This window comes from Cottoperca gobio, chromosome 3 (assembly GCF_900634415.1).
Source record: "Cottoperca gobio chromosome 3, fCotGob3.1, whole genome shotgun sequence".
Taxonomy (NCBI): Eukaryota; Metazoa; Chordata; class Actinopteri; order Perciformes; family Bovichtidae; genus Cottoperca; species Cottoperca gobio.
This window is the reverse complement of record NC_041357.1, coordinates 19582683-19603219: the sequence shown is the minus strand read 5'-3', so window position 1 is coordinate 19603219 and position 20537 is coordinate 19582683. Positions and strand designations below refer to the sequence as shown.

General features: G+C 40.0%; 2 protein-coding genes across 7 annotated transcripts in view; both read left to right on the top strand.

Moving 5' to 3' along the window:
* Positions 1-4204, top strand: part of tead1b (TEA domain family member 1b) — a 41810-nt gene extending 37606 nt beyond the window's left edge. For all 6 annotated transcript variants that reach the window (XM_029459138.1, XM_029459181.1, XM_029459163.1 and 3 more), the window contains one exon: positions 1047-4204. In XM_029459138.1, coding sequence (XP_029314998.1) covers positions 1047-1160 — 114 coding nt within the window. In that variant the 3' untranslated portion in view covers positions 1161-4204. The remainder of the gene's footprint in view (positions 1-1046) is intronic.
* Positions 4205-7767: 3563 nt separating this feature from the next.
* Positions 7768-9106, top strand: rassf10b (Ras association domain family member 10b). The gene has a single exon (XM_029427997.1). The coding sequence runs from the start codon at positions 7768-7770 to the stop codon at positions 9079-9081; it is 1314 nt and encodes a 437-aa protein (XP_029283857.1). The 3' UTR covers positions 9082-9106.
* Positions 9107-20537: the final 11431 nt, after the last annotated feature.

The following is a 20537-nucleotide window of genomic DNA, read 5'->3' as shown; positions in this document are numbered from 1 at the left end:
AGTACGTAAATACAGTACGTAAATACTTACCTACGTAAATACAGTACGTGAATACCTACGTGACTACGTTAGAGGTACGTTAGATAAAGGCTACGTCGGCTGACGGTGAACCCTACAGCCAATGTATTGATAACGAGTGGATAACCTATTCCTACACTATGTTAAGATTATGCCTGACGACGGAGTAACTTATTAAACGTGTTTCTACAGTACAGCTAGCGTTCAGCATGTTAGCCGTTCTCCAGCATCAGCATGACGTGAACCAGATGGCACTTTTCCAGCTCCGTTGTCCAGACGCTCTGATACGTTTTAAATAAGTACGTGATACGCTATCAATGTTTCACATACGTATAATAATTAGTTATGTATACGTCAGCTACAACACCGCTGTGGAGAAGTTGGACGTATTTGGACTCTGACACATTTTCAGCAAACTTTCATATACGCCGGCATGTTTCATACAGAACTGTGCGACACGGCCGTATGTCTGGCGTGTTCTGCGTGTTCTGCGTGTCGTCTGCGTCCTTCAAACGATCACAACTTACCCTTAATTTATATCAACGTATTGCCGATATTTCATATGCGCCGGCATACGTTTCTGTCATACGGATATGTGTGACAGGGCCTTTACACATGCTTTAAAAGTAATGTCCTGAACAGCAGTTAAATCAATCGGTTTACTTTCTTAAACGTAACGGAAAGCTGCAGTGCTGACTGCACATTAAGATACATTTTCATACCGAGAGATTATTCATATCAAATATTTCTATTGTATCCCTTACCACATTTATGCCTTGTGATCTATTTATTTTGCATAAATAGTCATACACAGTTTAATATGTCAAGTTACTTTAACGTGTATAAGTTATTCTCTTAAGCACCCCAGTGCATTAAGAAACTCGTACTGCTTTGGGAAACCTGTTGAAGAATAGCACTTCTCAGATTGATTGTTATCGGCAAAAAGGACCCTGAGCTTTTGATTCTACAATAGCTGTAAAATCTGGCAACTACTTCAAAACTAGAAAGTGACTGTGTGTTCCTTGCAGGTGGTGACGAATAGGGACACCCAGGAGACGCTGCTATGTATGGCGTGTGTGTTTGAAGTTTCAAACAGCGAGCACGGCGCCCAGCATCATATCTACAGACTGGTAAAGGATTAAGAGGCTCCGAGCTTCCCCTTCCCACAATCCCCCTCTTTCCATGGACTTACCAACCTCAAGACAAGTGGCAGTGCCTCTACCTGAAAGTCACACCTACAATGCTTTTTGGTCATGGTATCGGGTGAAGTCAGTTATAAATTTGTTTTAATATAAAGTGTTTGTTATTTGACTGCAGCTGTGAATTGCGGTACAGTTGTTTTATGTTTAAATACGGGAATTCTTGTTTAAAATATGTTGAGTTGGTCTCTGTTGGGTATAAATGTGGCCGTTTTTAAAGAATTTACTAGATCAATTTAGTAAATGGAAATATGTGTCGTCTTCTTCTGCTTTGTTGTATAGACTAAGAAAAAAAAAAAGGATGCTGGGCTTTTCTTTCAGCGGCCTGATGTGGTCTGTGTAATATGTTTGAGTGTGTTTCGTGTGTCTGTAGTTTATCATTTGTGAGCGTACATAATGTAGATATACAGACATGCACCCACAGCCAATAGATTTTCCAAAGAAACTATACTAACACAACATACATTAGCAAATAGACAGTTGGAAGCAAGTGGTTATGAATATTGCAGAATTACTGCTATTTCTTTTAAGAAAAACTCCGCTTTCAGTAGTTATTTATATCTAACTTTTAGACACCAACAGAATAAATGCACTGTGAACATACTACAAACTATTTGCTTGCATCTGCTTCATAAATGTAGGAAGTCTTACGACCTGCTAAGCATTTATTTTCTCTGAGACAACTGAGACAAGTGAAAGTACTGCAGAAATTACTCAAACCGGACTCATCTTTGCCTTAGTGATGCTTACTTTTTTCTGTTAGATCTGATCTGTGGTTAACACCTTAAATAATCACAACACTATAGACAGCAGGCCTTGTTCAGTATGTTGTGGCTTTGCCCCCTGAAAGACTCTCAGAATATCGTTCCCCTCTGGGATCGCGATGTAAAAACTCCAAACCCGAGTGGTGCTGCCTTCACGTTCCCACTATGTTCACATGTTTCTGTGGCCTACACCAATCCCGAGCCTTAAACATGTTATAGCTGTGAGAACTCCAAAAGATGCCACTTAAACTGTGATCGCTACGCGGGAAGACTCTTTATATGTTTGCATTGTGTAAGAAATTCACAATACTATCTACCAAAGTGTAGATGTACAGTGCCTTAGAATACACTAACAATACCCTTTTGCTTTGTTACAAGTCTAAAATCAGTTTTGTGAATCAAACGGGCAAAAATAACTCTCCACTATAATATTACTTGGTACATCTTCACATCTGAGAAATTACATTTCTTATAATTGATACACTCCTCCAAATGCAGTTTTTGTTGTCAAAAGGCAGTGCTGTACACTTGTTAAATTAAGTTTACAAATTTAAGCTCCAACAGTTATAACACAGGTTATATTTTTCTCTAACGTAATAGGTTTCTTAAATATCAGCCTTTTTTCTAAGAGTGTACTATAAAACACAGACCGACTGCCTTTCCTGCCGTAAAAGACCAAAAATACAGAGATACTGTCAATCTTTTGTCCTGCATGGTAGCAAGGAAGTGCCTTTGGTTTAAAATTTCCAGCTTCAAAAAGATCAAACAGAAATTAAAAATTCAATGTTGCTAGACCAAAAATGAGACATAAGTGAAACCAATCACCACATTGCCTTTTTAAAGGACTAATGACAGCCGGAGGAGAGCTGGTTAGTGGTAAAAAAATAAATGATATATTCATTTTTATCACATAAATTGATTTTGCAAACGATGTATTTGAAGAATACCTATTTCTTTGCTTGAGGTCAAAGACAGAAAGACCTGCTGATCACGTACAGCCGCCGCATGCAGGATGTAAACTATGAACACCACAGCTGTTTGCTTCGTGCACACTTGCAGGTTCAAGTGTTTTTAAAAAAAGGTTTTTAGAAACATGGTTTCTTCTGTTCTTTGACCACGTGCTCGCACATCACAATGTTACCTTTGGTGATGCAGACACAGCTGTGATGTCGACGACACAACCTTTTATCATTTCGTTCTGAAAGTTGATTTAATAGTAATTCTACACTACTAATTCTAAAATAAAAAAACTTCACGTGGTCAAAGTTGTTTCCAAAACCTGTTTCAGAAACTAATTTTTCACAACTGCTAGCGTTGACGAGGCCGTCGAGGTTAATACTTTTCACCGTAAGCACCATAGCTACTCAAACATTTACCGTTTCTTACAAAAACAATCGTAATCATCTAAAGTATTTTAATGGAAGAAGCTCTAAATTAATGCTGACAATGTCTCTGGTGGATGCAGATAAAGTTCAATCAATCATTCAGTATTTTGCCACAGTCCTGTGGACACTGTAGAGTTTGTTTTCTTATGTTTACCCTATGTATCTGTTCACATTTATTGATTACTTAGTGAGATGTTTCTTATTGTACTTGTATACAGTCGTACTTGGTTTCGTGATGACATCGTCTGTATATTGCAAGCCCAATAACATGGTGATGTTGCTGCTGCACTGCTGGTACATTTTGGGATGTCTTTTCAACACTTTACAACAGCAGGACTGATGCCTTCGATGGCGTCCGGTGGACCATTTGGAGAGAAAATGGACACGTTAAAAAATCGAGGTCGAGGAATCATGCTACAAACATATCAGCAGTTTAGCTTTTGTTATTTGAAATTCTGTCAAAAGAGTAGGTACTGGTACCTTTTTTGTTTTATGACCATTTTCAGATGGTGGCTTTAAAGTGATTTTTCACATAGCTCACATATAGTTGTTATACACACATTTGGGTTTTGTGTGCAGACTTGTTTTCTGTAAAAAGGTGCTTTGTACAAAATGATATATCTTAGCTTTTCTTGGTACAGATGTGTGATATCTTTTCGTATTCCATGACAGTAAAGTGTTGGAGCAAAGGAGAGAAAAGCTCTGCTATGTTTCTGTGTTCTGCATATGGTCTTGTCTTTGCTCCGTAACATTATGATGCCTTCTTGACAATAGTAGATATTTTGTAGCTTTCTAGATACTTTGTATGTATGCAATATTGAAGTTAAATAAATCAGAAAATATATTGCCGCCTTTTGTTGTCACTTCAGTTAAACTGTGTACTCAGAAAGTAACAATAGTATGATTCTGTTTGGACTGAGGCACCATTTAACTCTAACTGCAGAAACCTCAGATCAACAGCAGATGGAGCCGGTCACTTTCTTTATACTTAACTGTCTTGTGTCCCCGTTTCACATGCGAGACAACATATTTGAATGTACACGACTGTATTAACAGAAACCATCTCCAGAGGGAGACATTGTTTAATTAAAAGCAAACACATTATGATCTCCTTCCTTCAACCCATAAGTTCAGGAACCAGGAAATACTACGATCTGTAATCAAAATAGACTTACTGAAAACAGAAATAGTTAAGAAAGAAATAATATATAGAAACAAACCAACACCATCAGTTACATAGATTTAGATATTATCGATTTAAAGTCCATGTTTTAAAATAACTCGTATAATAAGGGCATTATCAGTTTTTGCTTTGAGTTCAATAAAAAAGGTGGTGCCCATGGACCAAGAGAAAAGTCGATAGTTTTTAGAATGCATAGCACCACCATGTGGTCATCTATAAAGCACTTTAAGTAATAACCCCTGAACTCTGACAAGAACAAGCTAAACTATTTATACTGGATTCTGTAATTCAAGGCCGTCTTTTATGTGCTTTCTTTTGTATTATTTTTTTATGGCATTTTACTTTTAGGTGGCACAGCACCAACAGGATGCATTTATTCAACCATAACTCAATGGTCATGAGTCTGACTTGATTTTGTACTTTTGTTCTTGAACAAAGCCATAATAGACCCAGGATATAACATATTTTAAACGACAGGATGATTGTGACTATGTGTAGGTGAGAAGATTTACAGGATTGTGCACATTGATGGAGGAGTGTGCTCTGTGAGTGCCTTCTAATGTCAAATTCAATGTTCTGCAGAGTAATGTGATTGAAGCACACACACACACACACACACACACACACACACACACACACACACACACACACACACACACACACACACACACACACGCACACACTTTAATGGTAATGTCTTTAATGACCTTAATGGGTTTGCTTAAGAGGAACACTTCTCCTATGGGGACACTTACAGCAGCATTTATAACCCATGAAATTATGAAATCAAAGCTTATCCGTTCAGGATTTACCAAACTGAAATCTGAAAGCAGTCAATGAGAAGTAAAAAGATAATGAATTCAAAGCCAACTCACAGGGTCAAAATGATGAAACTTCACAGCATTTTAAAAAGACACCACTTGCCTTTAAACACATTATCACTAAGAATCAAAGCAGCAGTCTCAGCTGACACTTGTACAACATTCAATTAACGTTCTTCTTTAGTGCTACTGCTTTAACAAGTATCCTCACCATAGTCTGAAGATGTCATTTAGACAGTCCAAATGTACTCCTCTCACATATCAATAAAAGCAAACTGACCCTGAATATTCAGATGACTGAACATATGTAATACAGCAGAAGTAGAGGTCACCGCTGCTCCACTCAGATCTCTGAATGTGTTCTCTGCCACATAGCCCTGATGACTCTACAATAAACAAGACAGTTAATCATTATTTGAAAGTATGTCACTGTTGATAGTTTACAAAGTACAGAATTGGATACTGTCCAAATTTAAGGATCAAATACAAATTGTTATCCTTAAAAGAAAAATGAAATCGTAGTGCCCCATTAAACAACACGTTTCATGTTAACACCATCACATGTCTCTGTGCGGCTTTCATACGGTGTGTCTTTTAAAAAGGTGACGTTTCAATATAACAACAATAGAAAGAGTGGACACAAACGAATGCACATTTTCTCCAAGTGGTATGAATTGAGCTGAAACTGAGTGTTTTCTTCTTGAAGTGCAGCATTTAAACATTTTCAAAGAGGAAGATTGCAGTAAGACCTGGAGTAAGAGAAATCAGTCCAAGTGCTGTCACACAAACACAACACACATGCTCAGTGTGATAAAGCACTTCTTCAAATATGTTTTAATTTTAAAAAGCATGTTAGTTCCCCATCTTTTATTTTTCCGGTCCCACTATATTTTGTGTGTTTGTGTCAATAAATTAAGAAATATGATCATATTAATAAATAATATTGATTATTATTAAAGAACTTATTTTCTATATTTTGTAATCAATTGTAAATGTTCCCCCACTGCCACTATAGCTTTAGTAGTCCTACTTTTTCTAGATTCTTAAAAAGAGACAGTGTGTAGTATTTGGTGCTATCTAGCGCTGCGTTTGCAGATGCAACAAGCCGACCGAGTGTAAAACCATGGTAACCCTGTGATATTTTTCAGGATACTCAGAGGCCATCGTTATCATAACAATACTTTAGGAGCAACACAATTCGGCTGGCTTTAGTGTAGTTTGAAAAGCGTGTTGGAGAACTTGAGGCCTTCAGGTAACGTATGGCTCTCTCTAGAGCCAGTGTTTGGCTCATCTGTTGTGAGATACTGCAGAAACATGGCCGTGCAACAGAGGGGACTCCGTGGAAGAGGACCCATGTAGATATGAAGCGCTCATTCTAAGGTAATGAAATCACGATTCTTAGTTTCAGGAGATTATACACTAGTGAAAACATAGTTATGAATATTATATTCCATTTCTGCTAATAGATTTCCCTAAATACTACACACACTGGCCCGTTAAATGATTATGTTCTTTAATATTTGAACTTATAACTATGTGTTGTATTGTCCACTCAGTGACATGTTTGAAACACTCAGTGACATGTTTGAAACACTCAGTGACATGTTTGAAACACTCAGTGACATGTTTGAAACACTCAGTGACATGTTTGCAACACTCGAGTCAGAGTTTAAACAGTGTGGGGATCAGGTGGACAAAGTACTCAGATATTTTACTAAAGTAAAAGTAGTAATACCACAGTGTAGAAATACTCTGTTACAAGTAAAAGTCCAGGAATCCAAATTTTACTGAAGTAAAGTACAAAAGTATTAGCATCAACATGTAGCCTAATATAACATCATATTGTTTGATTAAAATAGTTGATTATATTTTGTATTATTAATCTGAATCTTCAAAGTATCTCAAGCTGCCAGATAAATGCAGTGAAGTAAAAAGTTAAATATTTGGAAATAGGCTCTTAAGCAAATGTACTTACTGTCCACTACTGACCATAAGACATTAACAAAATGATCCTTTAACATTTCATTAAAGAGCAGTGGGTACAATGAGCATCATAAACCTCCAACAGGCCACAGAAAATAGCAACTGATTACTGACACTTGTGGTGGCAGTCTGAGTCATGTGATCACAGCAGATGCAGTCTCGTGAGGGTGCAGCATAAACGCACCCGAAGTGTTTCCTTGACTTGGTCTCAGTAAAGTGCACAGACTTACTTTCAAACCCGCAGCTCCATCAGAAACTTCCCACATGAGTCTGGGACGCAGCGCGCATGCACGCAGAGGTCATGAGTATGGACTCGGCTGCGCTTTTCTCCAGACATGCGGATTTAAATCTATTTTAAGAACGACTTAATTCTTATTTCTGTTTATAAGAAATACGGTTTAGCAGACATCCACGATGGAGTCAGAGGAGAGTAAGATATCAGTGTGGGTCTGCCGAGAGGAGAAGCTCGTCTTCGGCTTGTCAAAGCGCACAACCTGCGCTGATGTTGTCAAAGTACTTCTGGAGGACCAGAACTCACAGCACGGCCTCTCCACAGCTTCATGCTCACAGTCTTACTGCATCGTGGAGAAATGGAGAGGCTTCGAGAGGATTTTACCCAACAAAACCAAGATTTCCCGGCTGTGGTTCGCGTGGGGAGAGGAGCAGAGGAATGTAAAGTTTGTGTTGGTAAAAAGCGAGGCGTCTTTGGCGAACCACGGAGCCCGGAGCGCAGAGGCGCGTGTGGTGCTCAGCAAACACAGCCCCTGTGGTACCAAGGGCACCGGACGGTTTCCCATAGGTGGGATCCCGCCTGAGAAACAGCGTCGGGTCGTCAGGAAAGCTTTCAGAAAGTTGGAAAAGATCAATAACAAGAGGGTGCAGAGAGACGCATCCTCTGCGGAAAAGATGGAAACTTTGGTCCATCTTGTGATTTCTCAGGATCATACAATCCGCCAGCAGATCGAGAGGATTACAGAGCTGGATGCAGACATCGAGAGGTGTGAGGCAAAGGTGCATGTAGACAGAATTAAAAGACACGGGGTTAACTATGTGCAGGACACGTATTTAGTGGATGCTGCTGCGGCTTCCAGTCGAGAGGGAGACAAAGTGTGTTCAGCTGAGACTCTTGCCAAGTTTGAAGAGTATGTCCGGCAGTGTGACGAGGTGGTGAGACTACAAGAGGAGCTGTGGGAGCAGGACGCCCTTATAGACATTTACACGGGGCAGATGCAGGAGGAGCTGAACCACCGCTGGATGCAGCGGAGGACAGAGGAGCTGTGGAGCAAAGACACACCACCCCTCCCCAGCTCCGAGGCAGACACAGCATCAGAAAACGAGCTGCTTTTGGAAGAAGAGAGAATCAGAACACAGCTAGATGCGAGTTTATACATCGGTCTGCGCCTCAACACGGATTTAGAAGCTATTAGGAGCGATTTAGATTTGACCCAGGAGATTTGTGTGGCGAGGGAGAAGGAGATGAAGGATTTGCTGGAGAAAGTGAACACTTTGGGCATAGAGGAAGGGTCAGGCAGTGAGGAGAGATGCAGCCACGGGACAGATGATAAGATGGGGATGATGAGCACTTTGGAGAGAAAAAGCGAGTGGGTGGAGCAGGCCAGGGGTCTGTCCAAAGCTCACAGTGTGAACGACGACGACTCAGACACTGGCTTAAGTTCTCTGCACAGTCAGGACTCAGACAGTCACCCAGTGTGTGAGTCACTGGTTTAGGGTTTTACCAGGAAAGTCGCTTATCTGACTTTTAATCATTTTTCAACTCGCAGAAGAATCTTCTACAGTCTCAGGGATCATATTTACTCTGAAGTAAACATGGATGACAAACTGAATTTGTCATATGGTGTTTAAAACACATTTTTAGTATGGCATAACAATCCCTACATATTCCTCTATTTTTATATCTTTCTTAAACTAGGTTAAGAACTACAACCATTTATTTTGTTTGTTAGGGTAATAAGTGTTAATCTTACCAAGAAAGCTGTTTTGACATTAAAAACAATAAATGCTGTTTTTGAAGCTTGAGTTCATTTCTCTTTGCAATGACCCAAAGTTGATATTTAAAACCTTGTGGATGTTTGATTCAAGGATGCAAACTACAAAGACTGCAAAGACGATTTCCACAACCTCTGCCATGTTAATACACACCTCAGAGACAGCAGGTCCAAAACAGAGTCAAAGGTCTTTGGGATTATTCTGCAGATTGTGAACATCTCAACGTTCACTGTGACTCAGACACTGAGTGATAAAGAAAACCTCTTTGTTGTGAATCATGAAGTCACAATATTATCTGAAGTCAAAACAGGCACAAGACAAGACAACACAGACTGTCTGATAGAGCCACACTATGAGAACATTATTCCCCAGATGATTGTGTCCTAATGCAGACTGACTGCTGTTGAACTATGTCAAGAGAAAATCTCTTCACAGCTGAACCTCAGTGTATTTCACATGAGCCATTCAGCAGCACACAGCCTCCACATCTGATCAGACAGCTGCTTAAAAAATAAGGCGTCACATTTAAGTTCTTCAAATGAAAACAGTAAAGGCTAGTTTAGGAATTGATGTCTTATGAATCTCCTGCACAGTCCGTCTGCCTTTTACTAAGTTTGACACATTAGCAACAGGAAGGGACAGCTGTGCTGGTGAAAACAAAATCTTCAAATCCACAAAAAATCAGAAACACCTTTTGTGCTTGGAGGTTTTGGTCAGACCACTTTGTTACCACACAATACTTTGACTGAGAGAATAGTTTACATTTGATGACACACAGTGAGGTTCGTCTTATTTATGTTTTCTTCACTCCTTCTTACTCCTGACATCCAATAAGCTCTGCATCATATACCATTTGAGGTATATTTGAAGTTCTGTTGATAGCGCCTCAATAAGCTGTTTTTCTAAACTTTTCTAGAAGATGAATGATTCTGTTTAACAGCCAAGAAAAAAGAAAACTCAAGACAACGCTGTCTTTATCAATTAACAAGGCCTCATATATTACTGTAAGTTCTTTTAAGGCTTCTTCAGTAGTCATTATGGACATCTTTATTGTGGCCCAGTGAACATCATTGACATCAGAGGATCGGGCATCTGCCATAATGACTTTTTTAATTTCATTGTCAACGTCATCATTCTGTCACAGCGAGCCTCCAACTACATTTCTAACACCTTGTTTCATGTTACTATACATAAAAGATTTTCCACATAATGTATTAAACATATTTTTAAATGTGGGAAAAGGAGCACTGCTATGGGATAAGCACTCGGCAGATGCTCTTAGCTAATGTATCGTATCAGGAGAGAAAAAGTTGGATTGGTAAATCCCTATTAATAACTTCAAATCCTGGCCTGTAATTATTGCTAAATACATAAAGTGTACAGTCTAATGTATGCTGTTGAGGTTGTCTGGCTGTATTGTTTTCACACTGTATAATATTATTATTGACCTACACATACTTCAGTCTCTAATGTTAATGTGTTCCAAAAAGGTTTTCCTGGTTGATTCTAAATAATTATAAATCAGGTAGTCAGAGACCTACATATGTTGTCAAAAAGGTTAAGTGTGAGTTCAGCTTTCTATCATTAAACGTGATAAACTTGCTACTTCTGCCGTTATAGATAGATGAACTGCACACATACTGACACTGTGGCCTACAGACCATAAAGTTGTGTGTTTTGATTTTTAGCCCTGAAACACTGTCCAAGGCCTTTTCAGATAAACACAAATGTTCTGTTTATATTCAGCATGGAACAGTACAGTATGTGACATCCCTGCCGCAGCCACTGAAAACACCTTCCAGCAGAAAACAGTTATACTGCTGCTCCATCCTGAATGCATTTCCTGTCAGAAAAAGTTTCCAGGCTCGGCGCTAAAGAATAAAAAACATTAAAACAGTAGAAAGAGTATTGAGTTTCCACCCAGAATACACAGTGATACACAAGACAACACTTAAGTATACGTTACTACATGTGTCCCAGGAGTTGTATACCTACTTAATAGGTGTATTGAATTATTCGAAACCACAGGAGGAATAAAAGATGTTAAATGGTTTCTCAGAATATATAATGACTTGAGCAAAGAAATGTTTTTGTGGACGGACCGACCGACCTTTAGAGCTACAGGCTGCAGGCTGTCCGACCAACAGTCAAAACCCAGAAATGACATTACATTACAGGTAATTCAGCAGACGCTCTTATCCAGAGCGACCTGCAGTGAACTAACTACAGGGACAGTCTCCCTGGAGCAACTCAGGGTTAAGTACCTTGCTCAGGGGCACAATGGTGGCAGCCCTGGTACTGAACTCACAACCTTCTGGCGTTTGGAAAGCAAACTACCAGACCACCAGGCTATCACCACCAGATAAATTACATTGTAGCAGCAGACACTAGTGTAATAATGTTTGGATTGTTCAAGTCATTTTTTAAAAAACATTGATGATAAATCAAAATAGATGCCGATTAATTTGCTGTCGATCAACTAATCGAATAATTAACTGAACAATTTAAACTAACAAGAATCATAGAAGTTTTTCTGGGACGGAGCCCCAGTCAGCGGCCGAAGAGACTTGAGCTCAGCTAGAACAAGCCCCAGCGCCGGCAGCCACAGCGGGCTGGTGGACCTGTGTAACTGCAGCAACAGGGAGTTTGCAGTTCCCCGGTCAAGTTCAAGCTAACTGTTAACTGAAGCTACTCCACTTCCTGGTGCTTCCGACAGCTATGCATTCGACAAAACAGCCTCCTTGCAGCTGTGAGGACGAAAGCGAGGTGGTTTTCTTGTTTCTGCCACTTTAAATATAATCAATAAACAAACTATACAAAAAAGACACGGAACATAGACGGAATATTTATAAGCGAGTCAGACTGCTATGCTTCTTCTCCCTCTGGTCTGAGGGCAGACTGGCGCTACAGTGACTCATCATCTCCTCCAGAGGAATAAAGGGATATTACAGACTGGACGGAGCGGCACTGTCAGTTAGCGTGCTAATTTCAGTAGATATCTCTGCAACACAACACATAGACGTCTTTGATATAACGTCAACACTGTTACCTCTTCACTTTATGTTGAAAATGGTAGTTAATTGTTTTAAAGGTTTAAGTGTAAATTCTGGCATATCTTACACATTGAACCTTTAATGCAAGTGTCAACAATCATGTTGTTATGCATCGTTCATGGCAGGAGAAACCTCCACGATAGTGGTTCTTTCAACTTGGTCACAGACACTGTCCATGACTCACAGACCAATCAACCTGCTGTGTTAATCCGCTGCCAAAGCAGCAGGTGTAACCTGTAGAAACCCAACAGCTCCACAAAGCAGGAATCATATTACTACCTCCAACACGAGGCAGTGGCACATCTCTCCATCCAGTCTGCAGTTTGTAACCACCTACACCCTACTGTCAAAGTGAAGTTCTTTAGCTCTTAACAGATCAAACAAAAAAAGGTAAATCTCCCTTTTCTAAATCACTTTCAACAAGCGACAATTAGAAAGATTTCAATACACACAGCTCCTGATTTACCGTTTACTGGATGAAGATGTTACCAGAGTTTGATCACAGGAACGCCCAGGTTTTTCAGATGAATATTGTTTATTAAAAAAGGGAGGTGCCTTGAACACACACACACACACACACACACACACACACACACACACACACACACACACACACACACACACACACACTAAGTGTCTTTGTCCCTTGAATTTAGGGCAAAATCATTGTCAAACAAGGGGAAGTACTGTATTACATGCCCTGTGAATAGCCTTGCTGCCTCTTGACACACAGCAGCACTCTGCTCTCTCATGTGGCTCTTTTCATTTGACACTTTGTCACACAGAGGAAGATAAATTAGTCTGACCTGATAGAAAAAAAACCTCTCACACGTGACAAGCACAAATGTAATACTACCTACAGTGTTCTCCGAGGAAAACATGAGCACATTCCTTATCTTTTGTTCCAGAGGTGAAGTCTGTGTGAAGTGTTTCCCACATCGCTGAATTGGGGTTGCGTAAATGTATAGTTTTGATTATGTGGAGTGTCCCGAGAACTCTGTAGCCACTCGAGAGGAAGTTCAGGAATCTGGAGTGTCCTTCTCTGAAGCTTTTCTCTAAGCTGGCATGATTAAAGAGACAAACGTTTTTGAGGAATGTCAGTTATAATTCCTGCAGCCTGTCTGATAGCCTCTTTGTGTCCGTTATCACACAAGTATATCCAAAATTAGGTCTTTATTACAACTTCCTGGCATGTGCATGAACATCTACAACTCACATCCTTGTGCAAGCTAACAAAAACATGCCAGGCCCTTACAAAGAAAATGTCACAGTCTTTGTTCTGGGGTCATCACAGGGTTCACAGGCCACGTTATCAGAGGTTAAAGTTACTGAAGCATCACTGCCATCTGACTCTTTCTGCCTTGGGGGTCATGAAGGTGAACAGTAGGGAGGTAGGAGCTGGTGGAGGAAGCACACTTTAAGCAGCAGGAATCCCCAACTCTGGCTTTTCATGGACAGAGCAGAGGGTTTCATGTGGTGGTACAAGAGCAGCAGTAGAGCCGAGGTCTCCGCACGGCCACTAAATCATTATGTCACCTCAGTTAACTCCATAAAGAGCTGCAAGACTCTTTCCATGCATCAACTCTGTCTAAATGAGGAAATGACATCATGAATAGTATCCTCTTCAGACAAGACGTTCACATGTCAGCAGGCGGTGTGCTGCACAAATGCTGAAGATTCAATTATAGCCTGATTAGGGCAATCTTAGCAAAATAAAAAGAAGCATTATAAGAGTCCTGGGTTACAGCTCAGCATAGGTTAATTTGAATCTAAAGAAAGAGAGAGAGAGAGAGAGAGAGAGAGAGAGAGAGAGAGAGAGAGAGAGAGAGAGAGAGAGAAAGTGAGAGAGTGAGAGAGAGAGAGAGAGTGAGAGAGTGAGAGAGAGAGAGAGAGAGAGAGAGAGAGAAAGTGAGAGAGTGAGAGAGAGAGAGAAAGTGAGAGAGTGAGAGAGAGAGAGTGAGAGAGAAAGAGAGAGAGAGTGAGAGAGAGAAATGGGATTCTTGGGAATATACAACCAAACAATTTCTCGCTTCCCCAGAAATATAAAAGCGGAAAGAAAAGAAGAATTTTGGGAAAGATATTAATCCTAGTAGAGAGACAGCAGCTGCATTGTGAGGCTTTATTGTAATCGATAAGTTATCCCCACACTTTAAACACAAACTGTGACCGGTTCCATTTATGTTTGAATGCAAATAATATTATTATTTACTTGTTGTTACAAGGCCATTCTATGTGGAGGGCAAACATTTTGATTGGATGGACGGATTTGGCCTTCGGGCCGCTCTCTGCCATCCAAAATCACATCACATGTTGTATGTATTGTATTTATGGTCAACAATATCCTTGTTAACCTTTTACATCTATTAATGGTTCAGTGTCTTTTGTATGCACTATTCAAAAGATGATTGTGGTAACGCTTTTTATATCTATACAAGTTACATGACTAATTGATGGACAGGTGCAAACTCAAGACACCCGACTGATGAAGATAGCTGTGAATACAGCATATGTAATGGAGAAAATGCAACAGTATATCCAAAGCAAGCAAAGGAAATACACATCCTGTTAAAAGCATTTACATTTTCAGCCAGTTTTATCCACCTTTTAAGTAACACACTCAAATGTGTTAGGCACAAGAATACCTCTGATGTGCTGAAATATGTCAACACTACCTCAAACTACATCAAGCTCGTCAAATTAATTACACTAAAAGTTATTCGTTTTTCTGTTGGCAAAGCAAATTCCTTGCACGTCAAGAACAAAAATTAACTTCTTTTAATGACACAACGAGCCGGAGTTCTCTAAATCCCAGGAATGTGTCACTTTGTGTTCCTGTTGTTCCTTTGTTCGGCCTCAGAGAGTGATCTGCCATGAAGTCACTAATGAAGGTATTGACTCGAGAGCCAGGACTTCAATACCGGCGCCGAGGTGTGAGCCACTCAGAGAGCACTTGGCCTGCTGCTAACAGACTGGGGCCTCCAGTGTGCGCTCATTAGACCTCATTGTGCTGGTGGCAGGTGTGTTAATCCTGTAAGGCCGGGTGCTGACCCTGGGACCTCGCCTGTGGGATACTGTACAACCTCTTTCCGAGCCTCTCAAGGCCTGTCACCTCCTGTAGGACCTGACGCAGCCCAGATCTGTCACCAACAGGATCATTACCCTCCAGTAACCTTCTTCAGAGGAGCTTAATCACAACTGAGAGTGTAGGGCAATATTATGCTACTATTTGTTTACCAAGCCTCATAAAACCACATCATAACTGGTGTCATGGATATCTAACTGCAATCTGAATAAGCCCTTTAAAGTCTTTCATGAAGAATCAGTGGTTTTTGGTACAATTCACCTTTGTGAAAAACACTTTAGGTAGATAAATCAAGAAGCCATCATGATTCATCCCACAGACATTTTCTCCTTCCTCCACAGCAGACACCATGCTCTTTTAAAGCTCTTAAAACAAAGATGAATTATACTACATATATATTACTTTGCTTCTTGATGAGAAGTCATGTTTCTCAGAGTGAGATGACAGGGGAGAGCTCCGAGTTTCAAATCTAAGATGATGGCTGTGTCCAAAACCACTTTCATTGTGCACTCATTCATTACTTACTAAATAATAGTCACTAAACTGTTTACACAATAGTCATCAGTAAAGTGAGATTGAATCTATGCTTTTAGAATCAATTACTTGAAGGTGACTGTAAAATACACTTTTACTGAGAGAACAGCGCCTACATGTCAGTTGCAGTGGATTTAAATAGAGATTTCAGCTCATGTAGTTTATGCACTATGAAGGCCTCTGGCACGTTTAGTCACATGATGTGGGACTTTCCTCCAGTCGCACTGTTCTGGACTAAAGTGGCTTCTGGCATGTCACGTGTGCTTTCAGTGACAGTGCCAGTGACTGTACCCGTCCTTCTGTTAAATGATCTGTCCAAGCTCGATATTTCCAAGCTTGAGAGGCGCATCTTACTAGCTGGCCTAACAGCTGCTAAAAAGGTGGTTGCGGTTCGATGGAAGCCTCCTAATTCCCTCACCTTCAGACACTGGGTCTTTGCATCTCAGGATGTTGTTTATCGAGTTGTCGTCTGCCCGAATAAATAGGACAAGTGACACTAATGTAAACAATTGACGATTCCTTCAAAGTTTTTTTAGAATGATTTTCTCCCTTTCCTTAATCCACAGTCTTCCAAATTGCGACCTAGCGTTTCCCTGTGTGTGCATGTGTGTGTGCATGTGTTAGTGATGGTATACACTCCTGTCTGATAGCGCTGATGGAGTGACGGCACCCAACAGCGAACACCTGATGTGTGTGTGTGTGTGTCTTTGTCTGTGTGTGTTTATATGTCTGGGAGGGAGGGTTGGGTTTGTTTTATTTGGTTTTAATTTATTTTTATTTGTCTGTTATTATTTTTAGCTTACATATGTATTCTGCATTTTGTATATTTTGCAAGTAATTGCTGTATCTCATTTTTGCTCTCCAGGCTTCTCTTGGTGGCTATGTGTTCAGTTTGAATTAAAGTGCATCAGGGTTTAGAGGAATTATACACCACATTTCTCTTACACGTTTTAAAGAGTTTCAAGTTGTCTGTAGCAAAAGGTGCCACACCCATAAGCACTGAAAAGAGAGCTGTAAGTGTATTACATTTATCTCCTCCAACAACACACAGACGTTTTCTTATCGTGCATAACATAACAGCATGGGTGTGCTGGGTGTATCAGTTACAGAAAAACTCACGAAGACGTCTAGGTGTTTCTGAAATTCAGTGAATTTTCTTCCTCTCCATAAAAAGTGAATGGATACTGCTCAAGGCATAAATCACAAGATCTTTTCTTTAGAACAATTGCTGTAACCTCCCTCCTTATCACCGTATGGGAAAGTTTGTTTTCACATACAATGGGAATGGATTGTGTTGCAGTACTTTTGTGGGTCACACCATTTCTCCTTTTGAAACACACACATTGTGTACAGTGGAAAATGAAATAGGATCAAAACAGCGAGGATGTGGCAAGTGTCAGATTGTGTTGCACCTCTTCAATGCAAGGGATATTTAAACATTTTGATAGGAGCAGTTGTGAATGTGCACATTTAAACTGAGGTAGGCTTCATTTAACCCGTTTAACGTATATTTGTGCATTCTATTATTCTGATTCTGTGTCACAATGAGGATGCAACAGAAACATTACATACAGTCTAAAATCTGCAAATGCAATCACTGAAAACTTCCTGCAGCCCTACAATATCTGCAATTTCCACAACAGGCATTTTGATATAAAAAAAGGACGTGTGATATATTATATATCAAGACTAGAGCTGCAAAGATTAATCGATTAGTTGTCAACTTTTAAATGAACTATTTTTGATTATTAATACATTGGTTTCAGTGAGAAAAACAAATCCTAAATTCTCTGATTCCAACTTTTCTCCATGGCTAATACGCTCTATAATTCCATAATGCAAAAATGACAGTGAGTAACTACGCAAAAAGGATGATGATTAATAGGTCTGAAATCTAATATAAAAGTTTCTAAGAAACAGTGAATGAGAGAAAGAGAGAATGACACAGAGCCCTGGCCTCGTTTTACAGCAACAGATTTGTCTCAACAGTTTCCTTTTCACAAAGCTGATTATAAAAAAAGGTCAATAATAACGATTTACAACAATGTCAGGAGAGAGCTGGAGTGAATCATGTTTGAGATTTAAAGATTGTACAAAAGTTAAAAGGCTTTAATTGAAGTCTGAACCATTGAAATCTTACATGCTCAAAAAAGGCCAAAAAAGCCAAATACACGTGTGGTTTTGTTTGTGGTTGTTAATTTACTGTACTGAACACACAGCACCCACTTCGACATGCTGCTTGTTCATTGGCTGGTGTAGGTCCATCCATCCATCGTCTACCGCTTATCCAGGGTCGGCTCGCGGGGGCAGCAGCTCAAGTAAGGAACCCCAATCTTCCTCCGGGCCACATCCGCCAGCTCCGACTGGGGGAATCCTGAGGCGTTCCCAACAGTGAGGAGATATAATCTCTCCACCGAGTCCTGGGTCTTCCCCGGGGTCTCCTCCCAGCTGGATGTGCCTGGAACACCTCCCTATGGAGGCGCCCAGGTGGCATCCTTACTAGATGCCCGAACCACCTCAACTGGCTCCTTTCAACGCAAAGGAGCAGCGGCTCTACTCCGAGTCTCTCACAGATGGCTGAGCTTCTCACCCTATCTCTAAGGGAGGCGCCACCCACCTGTCTGAGAAAACCCATTTCGGCCGCTTTCGACACAAACAGAAACTCCTCATCTTTACAGCTTATATGGTCAACTCCTGATCTGACAGATAAAGGAGTACCGATAGTACTGTAGTCAAAAAACATTCTCATGGAGTAACATCATCATAAAATGGTTGGTAAGCAGCAGCCTTCATTTGTCAGAACCTTTTAGCCGACAAATCACATCTAGACTGGGGGCCTCTTGTCCCTTCATTCTAGGGTATAATGAGCATATGTGCACTTTTCTAAGCCTCTCCGCATAATCATGGGGCATAATCACTCCTTTTGGATGAATTGGTCGGGAAGATGGTGCTGCTGATTGCTCCTATAAGACTTGGTAAACACGAATAACTGTTGTAAGTTGACATCAAGTGCACATGACAAATTTGGTTTCTCTGTTATTTACAGTTTTAGAATCTAAATGCATTATTACATGTTATATTTTGGTATATTATTCTCATGAATCGTTAAAAATACAACCTGACAAGCTTGATCAAAATAATTTAGAAAAGATTAAGCTGCCACAACAGAACATTTCAGCACTCCCTGAATTTTGCAAAGAGAGACCGGAAAATGAACTATAGGAATGTACTCTTAGAGGCAAGAATACTAATGTTTGTTTAACAAAACTGTTTTTATCTTTTTGTCAAGAGACCACCAAGTTCAAATTAAACACAGTAAAAATTATGTTTTTATTTTGTCATTTTAACTGCACAGAGGAAAGAGGAGATGTGCTGCATATTTATATTTGAATCATCAGAGCAGACAAAGCAGTGTTGATATCTGATCTGAAAAGGTCACTGTCACAATAACACATCGCCTGCACAGCTCGTCAGAACTCTGAAGTTTACTACATTCCTGATTACTGATTGTGCAACAATGTATAAGATTACAAATATTGTTTGTCATTGCCTTCAAAAACGAAATATTTGACCATTAGAAAAACAACTTATGTGTGTGTTAGGGAAAGAAATGTGGTCATAGTTATAATAAACCAAAGCTTTAGTAGACGGGATACAAACCAGGTTCTCCAGTGTCAACAACACTTTACAGCAGAACATAGACATATGTAATTTAAGGGCAGGCATTTGAATCAATGGTGCCATATTTTGGAGAGGACACAGTCCTCGATTGATCTTGGATGTTAGAGGATGTAAGAAGGCTGTTGTGAGCTGTACGGTCTCTGTGCATTGCCACACCAACAGCAGCAATGAACCTAAACATTACCTGACCACATGCTAAAATAAGCAGCAAACGCACTGTGTGTAAAAAGCTGGAGCATAGTGTCAATTTGTACATTTTTAAAACTTTGTATTAGAGGCCTATACAGTCCATACATGTCTAATAGAGCTGTAGCTCCCTCCAGTAATGAACATGAGGCCGAGGTCATACAGGTTTTATTTTCCTCCTTAATATCCTAGTCAACCCGTGAGAACTGGGTTAAAACAGAAAACATAGAAGTGAACAATAATAAATATGTATGCATATGAAATAGATATCAATGCCGCTAAATCACACAAACGGCACACATCTAACACTTAGCACATAGCACAAGCTAACACATACAAGCATGTAGCACGTGGCATGTAGCATTCATATACACACATAACATTCAACTCAAACGCAGTTGACCAAACATTATACAAACATACCTCGTAGGCTGCTTGTCATCTAGAGGGGCTGATGTCTTAAACTGCATTTATTGAGCTTTATACTAGAAGAGATCGCAAGCTCACGCTGTGCTGCATTGGTCTGGAGCCGCGATCACCAAGTGTGTCGATTAAATAAATCGTGTTACACAAACATCGCATATTATGAACTTGTACCTTAAAGGTAGGAACCAAAATTAAAATGCAGTACAACTACATGA